The sequence below is a fragment of the Octopus sinensis genome, linkage group LG12 (assembly GCF_006345805.1).
Source record: "Octopus sinensis linkage group LG12, ASM634580v1, whole genome shotgun sequence".
Taxonomy (NCBI): Eukaryota; Metazoa; Mollusca; class Cephalopoda; order Octopoda; family Octopodidae; genus Octopus; species Octopus sinensis.
In genome coordinates this window covers 40,743,968-40,757,060 of record NC_043008.1, presented here as the reverse complement: position 1 = coordinate 40,757,060, position 13,093 = coordinate 40,743,968, and the positions used below count along the sequence as shown (strand labels likewise).

At 33.8% G+C, this 13,093-nt stretch overlaps 1 protein-coding gene across 1 annotated transcript; it reads left to right on the top strand.

Moving 5' to 3' along the window:
* Positions 1-10,295: 10,295 nt before the first annotated feature.
* On the top strand, positions 10,296-10,772 carry LOC115217893. Its single transcript, XM_029787612.1, has one exon. The coding sequence runs from the start codon at positions 10,296-10,298 to the stop codon at positions 10,770-10,772; it is 477 nt and encodes a 158-aa protein (XP_029643472.1).
* The last annotated feature ends 2,321 nt before the right edge of the window (positions 10,773-13,093 follow it).

Sequence of the window (13,093 nt, the reverse complement as noted above, 5' to 3'; positions counted from 1 at the left end):
ACATATATAAATATATATATATATATATATATATATATATATTATATATATATATATATTATATATATATATATATATATATATATATATATACATATATATATACATATATAAATATATATATGTATATATATATATAATATATATATATATATATATATATATTATATATATATATATCAATATATGTACATATATATATAAATATATATATATTTATATATAAAATATTATTAGAGACAAAACCACTATTTTGCAAAACAAACAAGGAAAGACTTAATCAATACATAAAATTTTAATAAATAGTCAAAAAAACCGCCACTACAATTGTTTCTTGTCTTGATCGACAATCTTCAGGTGGACTTCCAATAAGTCAGTTTCAAATTATAATTTGAAACTGACTTATTGGAGGTCCACCTGAAGATTGTCGATCAAGACAAGAAACAATTGTAGTGGCGGTTTTTTTGACTATTTATTAAAATTTTATGTATTGATTAAGTCTTTCCTTGTTTGTTTTGCAAAATAGTGGTTTTGTCTCTAATAATATTTTATAATATTTTACTATAAAATTGGATTTAATCCTAAATCTGATTTTTTCCCTGTAAATTTGGATTTTTTCCCTAATATTTATTATATATATATATATATATATATATGTATATGTAGATACATGCATATATATATATATATATATATATATATATATATATATACACATATATATACGTATATTTATATATATGAAATGAAATGTGTATATATATAATTATATATATATATTTTGATATATGCTTATATATATATGTGTATATATGTATATATATATATATATATATACAACTCTCTGTCTCTCTGTATGTACATATTTGGACATATATACATGTACACTCATATAATACATACATGTGTATATGTGTATATATGTATGACGCTGTGCCTGTGTGTGCACGTCCGCGTGCGTATAAATATATGTACGTACGCAATTGTCTGTTATTGCGTGGGGTAGCAACACAATAACAGAATGAATATCATATGAGGATTTTCAGGGAATCAAATTCATAGCTTTGTTGGGATTTAAGCCATAATTATTTATTACTAAAGATTGCTTTCATTTGCATATATGCATGTATATTGGATTCAAATCCCTACCATGAAATATCATTCACATACGCATTTATTTTTATACTTTGCAAGCTATTAATGTGGATAAAGTATGGAACGCACAAGAAAGATGCTGTTTATATTGATGAATATATAGTTGATAAAATCCGTTATTGCACCATCCTTTTATTTTCTCCGCCCCCATTTAGGCAGTCATCAGAAATATATGAACGATATAAATTTACTTAAAATACAATTATTAAACAATATTCAAAAGCTATGGACATTTCTTCGACTACCTGTAAAGAACACCGGGTATAAATAAAAATGCATTATCAAGTACTTCTTGAATTAGATAAATCATTTCTCTATTCTTCGATAGTGTTTAGGCTTCAACACACCCGTATTAAAAATTTTCCAGTTAAATATATAAACTGTCTTAGGTATATACTTGATGTGTTTTTTTCCATTACGGTGATAATAAAGTAATACATTTTGGTAAATATCAATTTTATTTATTCTCGTGGACCGCCACTCTCATTTTAAAACGTGTTTGGTACATTTCAAGTTTACTCTCATCATGATAACAAGGCTCTAAAAACAAATTCTCAATGAGTATACTACATATATAAATAAATATATGTACGTATGCATTCACACACACATATACTAGCAGCAACTCATGTCATTGGGTTGGAATAAGCTGCCAAAATTTTACTAATGATATTGAAAGTTATTCCCTTCGATTGTATTGAACATATATAAGAAATGGTAGTTAACTTTCATGTAGATGATAGAGCTCTGGTTTCCGGCAAATATTATCATGGGTGCATATAATCGTCTGATCTATGAGTTATAGTGTTTCAGGGTATAAATGAAGCTAATTTCGCACAGACTTTAGTTTATGTCTTGTACAAGATAAGTAAATAAAAATTCGTGGAAAAGTAAAAACATATGTAACATAATTTATTGTACTTCAGTATACAACAAACCAAAACACAAATAGCTTTTCTTAGACGAGCATAGTGTGACGTTGACAACATCAATTCGAAGTTATTAATCATTCTGCAAATTTTAGTTTGTTGATCCCTTGGTAAAAACTACCTCATAGACAATGTTTCGGTTTTCCCAGTAGGGGCAAAGCTGCAAAGATTGTTCTTGCTACCCACTATGGATGTCTCTCAAAATGCAACTGACCCTGTGAGAAACAATCTTCTTCTAATTACACATCTGCAACCTTCAAAGTCTGACCTTGGGACTTATTAATGGACATTGCAAAAGACAGGCGTATTGGGAATTGAAGTCATTTGAACTCAAAGGGCATATTGGAAGGTATTAAAAGTAAGAGAAGAATAAAAACCTCTTTACCTTTTCCGCAGACAGAAATTGTTATGGCCTGCATGACACTTCTCATTAATCTCTTGACAAATATTGTGTCAATGCACAGCTGTTGATGAAAAAGTTTGCACAGAAGCATGATTGGAGCCATTATTTTCAATGAAAAGCAATGAGGAGCAGTTCTGATTGTTTGTATTGTGCTTAAGAATTCAACCGGATAATTAACTATTTCCATTTCATCAATAACGGGGTCTTGAGTCTTTCATTTAAATTATTCATAATAACATTCTTTGGTGCCATAGTTGCTCTTTCGGACAACCAAGCAGCCTTTGTGTAATTTGAAAATGTACTTTTCGTGCATTCAAGTCATCTTCATGATTGATATCTAGTCTTCCTTCTCCAAGGTTAAAAAAACAGTATGGGTCACTTGTTCCTATAGGTCCCCATGCAAATGTGCCCTCATATTTGTAGGAAGCTTTAACACTTTGATATGTTTCCATAAAATAGAAGATTTAAAGCATGGTTTCAATTTATCCCCATTTGTTCCCTTGGGAATCACTGGCAAAGTTTTCTGAAATCACCTGATATTACTACTGTCACACTTCGCATCAAGCAATTGGAATTGCGCAAATCCTGCAGCATTCTGTTAGCAGCTTCTACTGATTTTTTTATGGGACATTATGTCCCTTAGGCAGGCCATTTATTTTTAAGTTGGTTTAATTTAGTTTCCCAGCAACCTCCTCAAATCGGGCAAACGTGCCCTGGTAAAACCACTACATAGTTTTCTTGCAAATGGCTAGCTGCCAAAGAAACTGAAGAAGGGAATAATATACCTAATCCATAAAGGAGGAACCAGAGCAGATGCGAAAACTTATAGGCCTGTATCATGAAACCAAACAGTCAGAGGGAATCTAATCGCATTACTTGAAGGAAACGATTTGCTGAGCGATACCCAGCATGGTTTTCGTCAAGGTTGGGGCCTGATATAGGTATGTCAGCTACAAATGCTGATATAGCTCCTACAGCACTGGGACTGGGTGTTGAAGTAGCTAGTCGACAACTCAAATATGGAAGTTATATAAATTGACTCTGCAAAAGCGTTTGATAAATTTTGATGAATGCAGGATATGCCATGAACTGTGCAATTTTCGAATAGCTGGAAAACTTGCTGAGTCCTTATATGACTTTCTGAAAGACAAGTCAATCATTGGCGGCCAATGGAGCCATATCAAAGGAAACACAAATAGTGAGTGATATTCCACAGGAGACTGTATTGGGACCATTGCTTTTCATATTGTCCCTTTCAGATATGGCCTCCGATGCTCGGATAGCCTTCGTTGCTAGCTACGTAGACAATACGAAATTCTCGCAGGGAATACACATTCCTAGCGATGTTGCACGCCTGCAGCAGAGGTTGGATGTATATTTACAGATTGGCTGAGGACAATAATATGCAGTTCATTACTGGAGAATTCCATGCCCTGCGGTCCAAAACTGAACGAATATCTTAAAGAGTACACTGGCCAAGCGGGGATTGCAATCCTAGAACCTAAATCCGTGTGTGACATGAGTTTCGACATGAGTGATATGTCTTTTCCAACTGCATATTACCAAAATGGCGACGAAATGCAAACGGATGGCTGGATCCTAAGAACATTCAAAATCAGTGAGAAGGAAGCTATGATGGTACTCTGGAGGACATTCGTCTTCATCCGCCTGGACTACTCCTCCCAACTAAGGTCACCTTACAGTGTAAATTTAACAGCAGACATTGAAGCAATCCAGCGAAGCTTCACAAAGAAGATTGTCTCATTACAACAGCGCAGGTACTGGGAAAGGCTGAAAAAGCTAAGACTGTACTCCCTGGAGTAAAGGTGGGAGAGATATGCAGTAATAGACATCTGGAAGTTTCTGGAACGGATTGCGTAAAATTTTGGCATTGAAAGCTACAGGTATGCCAGAACGGGACACCACTGCACAGTGCCAAATGAGGGCAGCAACATCACACTCCCTTACTCAGCAAGTGCGACATATCGGATGAGGCTCTCAATAATAATAGTGTAGGAAAACGGCAGTGCCCCAGAATGGCCGCAGCTTTGAGCTGAAACCGATAAGAGAAGTAGTATGTTAAGCCGACGAAAATTATACCTATTAACCTTTCATTTACTTTTGAAATGCGATTTTATAAATATTGGGAAATGACCAGTAGCTCCCTTCGGTGGGCCGCTAGAAAGTCTAGACCATTTCCATTGCCTTCGTCGGGAAATCTTGACTCGTTGCTGACACCTAACGAAAGGCCATCTATCTTTCTTTCTTCTAATTCCATCCTAAAGACAATACGTTCTTTTACCTGTTTCTTCTCAAATCTCGTTTTCTAGCGTTCATAATCTTCACATCGTCTTGGCTTGACAGCACCCACCGTTTGTTTTTACTGACTTGTTCTCACTGTCCAGTTCTTGTTACCACTTTCACCCTCCGCAAAAAATCCCAAATGATATTTAATTTGCTTTGCGGGAAGGACTGCTTTAACGAAGTCGCGTATTGTCCTACCGTCGAACGTGGAGTAGATAAAACAGGGGACAACTGTTGAAGAGAATGCACTTTATGTTGCATATATCGTTTCCCTGTTTATTTCGTTGTTTGAAAAAAGTTTGTTTTCAATGTTTTTGTTTTTGTGCTTTCGTTTCTCATTGTGTCTACGTGTTTTCATGTCCTGTACACATGTATGCACGCATATAGAGATATAAATGGAGGTATGTACATATATATATATATATAGTCATATATTTATATATTATTTATATTATTATAAGATCGAATGCCATGCATCCTTTTCCAAGTAAGTTTTATCTATCCACCTATCTGTCCCTTTCTCTTTCTCCTCTTCCCCCCTCTCTCTCTCTCTCTATATATATATATATAAATATGCTTTTTTTCCGTTTACGAAAACCACCAACAAAATATTCTCTGTAAAGGAAATCAAGTGACAGCTACTGCAAAGAAGTTGCGAAAGGGTAAGTAACCCATTAGAGTGGAAGCCATCACGATTCCAGTGACAATATTTCGACAAAAATTCCTGGATTTATGCAATAACATTATGCAATGAAGGAACACTTTATGCAGGTTGATTGATATCTATATTCGCTATTGGATCTGACAATTGATGAAATTCGGAAGGGAATCTGCTGGGAAATAGCCGCTCCAAGCAAAGTATAATTATCATTTGTTTCAGATTTGACGTTTGTACATGAATAAATTCCAAAATGTTTAGTGGCATTTTTTTCGGATTTCATATATATACGATGCAATGCAATTGTAGAATTCTTAGCAATTTAGCAATAGGAATTATCTATATATGTACATGTACGTATATATACATACAAACATGCATACATATATATATATATATATATATATATATATATATATATATATATATTATATATATATATAATATATATATATATATATACAGATAGTTATACCTAACTATGTATATATATATATATATATATATATATGTGTATACATACAAATATATATATACATACAAGCTGTTCCTAGAGTGTAAACGCATACACTACAAAGTCTGTTGTGATGTAGTGATCTTGTGTCCAAGGGAGGCTGCGCCTCCTGTCCATTCTACTGTCTTTTCAAGCATACGGGCAACATATCCATGCGTAGTCGTTTTCGTATGCTTAGTGCATTCCCTCCAAGTTTTCTCTGGTGTAATAGAACCCACCTGTTTTGGGGCTGTATAGGAAATCATCTTGAAGGGAGTGCTTCTTGATGAACTCTTTGCCAACTCGTAGAATGTTGGTCACGTCATTTCGTAGTACTGCATTTATGTAATTATTTTGGCTGCTGTTGTCCAGCAGGTGCTGCCTGAGTGATATCATAAGGTATTCGAAGGTCGACTTCACTGATCTCAGGCCTCTACCACCTTCATTTCTTCTTAGTTACAACCTGTCAACATCATTATTTCTGTGGAAGTTCCCAATTGTCAGGAATTTTCGGGTTTTGATATCTATAGAGTGGGATTCCTCTACAGAGCAATCAAGTATCCCAATTGTTGGGATCAGCACTAGCACTGCAAATGCTTTGTGGGATTCGGTTTTGTTTTATGATGAGAGTTCCGACTGTCACATTTTCCTAAGTTGGTGTAATATTCTTGGTTCATTCTACCTTTATTCACAGTATCTCTATATGCTTCATATGTATGTATGTATGTATGTATGTATGTATGTATGTATGTATGTATGTATGTATGTATGTATGTGTATGTATGTATGTATGTGTTTCTGTATGTTTCTATATACGTGTACATGTATATATATATAGAAACCAATACGTTTGAATGTTCCCTACAGATAAATAAAGTGATTGAGATCTATGTTGATTTTAATGCACACTGACCCTGACCTGCGCCTTACCTTCACTGCAACTGAAACGTAAAAAGTTCTCAATATCTCCTTACTCGCATTGAAGAGGGCTAACAAAGTTGGTCGTCCTACATTTTGTAATCCATTCTTTTAATTAAGTTTTGATCAGCTGATTGAAACTTTTTTTCTGCTTGCATTATTTGTAATCGAACTATTCATCAATAAAATGCTATATAATATTTGAAACATCTGTTGTGAATTTTCCTCATGCCGACTCTAAAACTGACATTGGAATGTGAACTTCATGTGTCAATGTATATGCATATATGGAGAAATATATGCCTGTGGTACACATACGCATCTGTTAAACTCACCCTGTCCTGGTGTCCTGAATATTACAATACCTCGATCATTAAGAATATTTTAACTGATCATATATATAAGCGTGTGTGTATGTGTGTGTGAGTGTAATTTTGTGTGTGTGAGTGTAATTGTGTGTGTGTGTGTGCATGTGTCTGTATATGTGTAAATGTAAATACATAAGATATAAAATTTGTATGTGTGCTTATATAGATATACCTACACACCCACAAACACAAAAACATACACATATATGCATCAATGCACCACTTGACAAATTAATGATATATTTACAGGATTGCTGTGTTGTGTTGCAAAAACACTTTGAGAAAATAGCAGTTTGTTGGAGTTATTAAACATGACATGAAATTTTGCGTTGATAATGGTTTGTGGATCACCAAGAAATTACTTATTCCATCATGTAAATATGCAGCTCTCTGTTCATGTCAGCCTTCAAAGTTGTAATCTGACACTGAATTACTTTTCTGGTTGTGTATTGCATTGTCTAAGCCAATGAGTTTTCTTGTCAGATGTACACAGTGAACCACACGTAAAACTTTTAATAGATGTTACATGTTAACAAAAACATTTCCCATACGTTTAATTCCTCAATCTCAAAGTAATATGTTCGCTAATGAATTCCTAGAAATATCAATTAGTATTTCCTATCATGACACATTTCTGCATTTTCTGTATATTGGTGTGCTTCGACCAATAATGGTAATGATCCTACCTAATGACGTGTGCGTTACTGAGATTTTTTATATTTTGATGAATAATGTCTAAATAACTGAAATGGAGGTTAAATTCATTCTTTTTCAGTTGCTTGGATTACTTACGTTTCAAGATGTTGCATGTGTAATAATGCTATAATAATATATGTGTATATAATGCTATAAGATTTTCGGAACTCTAATGTAAATCATATTCAGTAAATTATACAAAAGCAAGCCGCACAAAACTCATGAAGTACATTGAATTTTCCTGAATCCTTTCGGTAGAGAACGAAACCCGCATATAAACTATACAATAATCAATACTTGTTAACCATCACATGTTTTAGCTGCTGATATTTTTAGATTATAATATAGGTTATTTGGAAAATTTTCACAAGCACTAAGTCGTATGCGTATAACATAAAATATTGCAATAGTAATTGTATTATAGACACACATATAATAAATGTCCATCTTATACTATCCATGTAAGGAAGATATCCGCCATGTCTTATGCATTGCTAAATTTTCACTTGAAATAGTATAGTATTTAAAACGCACCAGTGTCTGTGAAACTCATAAATACTAATCCTTCCCTAGTATTTAGAGAAATGTTTTCTCTCAAGTTTGCAGCTCATTGTAAATGAAACGCCAAATTACATTTAACTTCCATATAATTTTACTACTTTACACAATGTTTTACATAATCTTAAAAGTTTCGAAAACATCGTACATTAAACATGGCAATATGTCACACTAATGGCTTCTTGGATTGCTTCATTAAGCAATTATGTCTATATATATGGTGCACTTATTATAATTGTGTATAATAAGAGTTGGTTGTTTCATATATCAATGGACTATCATTAAGATGATCATTGAATAAACGGATCAACAGAAATCTATGATATGATATTGATACACGACCACTGTAGTAGACTTGCTGCAGCACGTGATTATGTGGTTTAGTTTCAGGAAAACATTACAAAAGGTTCCCAATTGCGAAAATAACTCAATGTATTACCATCCTACATTTTCTATATTGTTAGGCTAAATTATATAATGTGATACACATATAATAGAACAAGAAATTGTAACGTGGCAGCTTCACTGCTATTTCGGAAAGTTATGAGAAAATGGGAAAACGTGCCTTGGATAATTCAAATCAGATTTATGGTTATATAATATTTTTAAAACAATGCAGCATTATGTAATATGTGAATATGATAGAAACCCCCAGATGTAGTAAAGTAAGGTGGATGATATAAGGCTGCATTGCCGTAGGAATATACTTCGTTCGCTGTTCAAATAATCATATCACTTAGAATTGTCCATAAATGATAAAACCCAGTCTAAAACAAAGTATATACAATATCTGCAGAAAGTATTAAGAAACAGAATGCAAAATGTATGTAAAATATTGCAAAAATCGAAGGATACAAGTAACTCATGATCTTATACTTGTTTGCAATGTATCGAGAAAAAAATTATCTACTTTTAGTTTAGACTGAGTTTATATATCACCAACACAAAATCCCATGAAATAGTGGAAATTGAGAGGTTAGCTTGAAATTGAGCTGCTAGCTTGAACAACAACGCTGTAATCATAAATAGGTATTATAGATATATCTTCATGCAAGAAAAAAGTCATCCCCATCCCCCCAATTTTTTACGAGTTTCGGGAATGACAGTTCCACGCTAAAGAAGGGAAATTAGCGTTCCTCACCTACATGCGTTCCTTAACCTACATACTAAATAGAAACAAATATTTAATTGAATACATCGTAATTGCTAAATTATTTATAGAAGTAATCTTATAAAAGAAGCCAAAATTATTCGTATACTGTGTAACATAATAGGGGAAAATGACTCCCGTTTGAAAAGAGCGGTAAAACATAGTTAATAACAATCGGGTTAACTTTTCGTTTGTAACAGAGTACGTCTACCTAAATAAAAATTTAATATGAATGCTTGTATGCTTTTCTCAGACAAATGATGTGGGCATAATCATTATCAACGGTAGTTTCGATATGCTCCTAACCATATCAAATCTATATAAGCAAGAGTTAAAGAATGAATAAACAGAAGTAGAAAAATATTCACCTTACAAAATTTTTCCGATCCGCTAAAGTACAGTAGCGGCCATAATATAACGGTCAATAAGAACATGTCTATTGAAATAGTTTATTATAGAAGATTAACAACTCGTTGAAACAAGATATTCGAAATATTTTTAGATATATTTAAAATCTATCTTTCATGAAAATTTCAAGTAAATGGAATTAATATTTTGTAAGTTATGAGAAAATTAAAAAAAAATATTTCAAATTCTAATGGCCAACAGTTACGGGTCACTTAGAAAAAATGAAATACTAACCGATGCGTTTGTTGTTTTCTAATGGGGTCACAGTTTCTTCTTATGATTTTACATTATTGGAAAATTCAACTGTCAACTTGGCGGCTTGTGAAAGATGACCGGTGTCCTGTGATAAAAAAACTACATATTGTGTGCCTTCACAAATATGGCAAGTCAAATTCTGTGATAGCAACTACTGTAGGCAGGTCTAGAAGCGCTGTGCAACGAATTGCAGCTAATTTTAAGTCATCAGGAACGAAAGATGCTAAACCCAAAACTGGTAGACCTCGTAAAACTTTACCTAGACAGGATCGTATTATGATTAGAATGTCACTGAAGGATAGATTTAAGAGTGCTACTGAGATATCCCACGAATTTGGCTACACCTCCGATGTCAACGTGTCACGCAAAACAGTTTCTCGGAGGTTACAAGTTTCTGAATTGCTTGCTCATGCACCGGCAAAGAAACCTCTGATCTCCAAGAAGAATCAAAGAGCCCGTCTTCATTTTTGTAATTAACATGTCGTTTGGACAGAAGAACAGTGGTTGCAGCTTCATTGCTTCATTTTATCGATGAATCGAAGCTTAATGTAATTGGTTCCGATGTCGGGATGTACGTCTGACGAAGAAGCAACGAAATGTTATCTCGTACATATGTGAAGCAGATAGTGAAATATGGAGTAGGCAGTGTACTATTAATACTAAGGGTATAGTGAGTGATCTCTGCTGCTAGTCCTAGTCCACTTATTCGCCTATAATGGACTGGTCAATGCTGAAATCTACAAGCAGATTCTTAGACAGCATGCCGTTCCACATATCCGATCCTCGTCAATTCAACCTCCTCTCTTCGTATAGGACAATGCTTACTTTCAGATTGCGGAGGGAGTCTAAGATTGTTTTGAGGGATGAAGGGGTTGATCTCATGGTCTGGCCATCTCAAAGTCCCGATGTCAACTCTATAGAAAACGTTTCGAAGATTATTAAAGATGGGGCGCGAAGGAGATATCCAAAGAACCGAGATGAACACTGGCAATTATTTAAAAATCGAACGGAACAATATTACTCCATCATTTTGCACGAAATTATTTCAGCCATGTGGTAATACATGTCAGGAGGTCATTGATAGTAAAGGGATGTTCACAAAATATTAATTATAAGGGTTTCTTTTTGTTCATGTTCCGTTTCCATTGTTTTTCTAAGTGACGCTGAACTTTTGGTCGTTGCAGGATGGAAGATCATTTGTTTATTTCCTCATAACTTACGAAATATTTGATCCAATCACAAAAGATAGATGTTAGATATAACTAAATACGAGGGACGTTCAATAAGTAATGCCTCTGACCCACTTGCAGTGGCTTGATCTAGCTGAAATTTTGCATGTGCAATCATTTATATCTCTATAGAGTAAGTGGCTCTGAACTAATTGTGGTTTCTGATTTACAGGTGTTTGAACCGAGTCAAGTGTGAAATGGAGCCTGTTGAGTGTCGAGCAGTGATCCGGTTTTTGTATTTGAAATGACGCACACCACGGGAGACTTTTGATGAAATGAAAGTAACTTATGGTGATGATGCCCCATCATATGACCTTGTAAAACAATGGGAGAAATGCGTAACTCTGGGTGGTTGCTATGTTGAAAAAGACTAATAACTGTGCCAAGTTTCGTTGCTCTACTGCTATGGGAAGTGGGTCAGGGGCATTACTTATTGAACGCCCCTCGTATGTGTAAAAAAATATAGTCTCAACGTTTTGTTAATCTTCTATAATAAACATTTCAATACACTTGTTCTTATTGACACGTATATTATGGCCGCTACTGTATAGCATATATGAAATTTAAATACAGTGTTCATCGAATAATTGATATAACTTCTATAAATGGGTTATCGGTGAGTCAGTATTATGATACATATTTACTTGCTGATATATTAATTGTTTAATAGTATTGCATGTTATAAGATCACATGAGTAAAATGTATCAGATTTCGACACGGCAAAAATGTGACATTTGTTATTCATCATAATTGAGATGATATGATGAATTCAGATCTATTCTTGCCAGAATCACTTCCACACTCTATTCTGTCATTATGGTTTTCACATCGTAATCTTTAGAGTTAAAATAATCTTTCAAAAAGCAACCTCAAAATATAGAAATATATTTATAAATAGTTAACAATTCCTAAGGCAAAATATATGAGCATTGAAAACGACTTACATGATTTCCATTGTTGGAAAATACCATCGTGGAACGATGATTCGCTTATTATCGTTGTGATAAGCGCATTAGGTAAGAAATCCTCAGTAAGCTTGTTGAGTGAAGCAATTTGTAAGATGGTTGTGTCGCTTCATACAACATCATTTCTTTGTGATATTTTCAGCATTTTCTGTAAGTATCAGTATGCTATGACAACAATAAATGTGGAAAAATTGACTATTAAGTAAAACTCACGAGTGACTGGCGTTCACATTTCAGTGTGTAGTATAGTCATTTCTAATACGGCTACATATATTCAACTAGTAGATACAATGAATGAAAAATTAGCTGCCTCTGATTCATTACCTACTCGATTACGAAAATTACGTTACCAATATCTTAAGCTAAACCAATCATTTGTTTTCAAAATTAAAAATGACACAGAATGTTTTTCAACATTATCAGTGGCGTAAATGAGAGAGAATGTTAAATCAAGGCGCGAATAAATTTAATATGGACTAATATCTAGTAGTACAATTTTCGTTATGCCGTGTACAAAACAGAATTAATTGCATACCTCGGTTTTTATATAAATTTTCATCTGTCCTGCCCGCTAAATTTGGTTCTGGTGCTCGCTGAATTTTT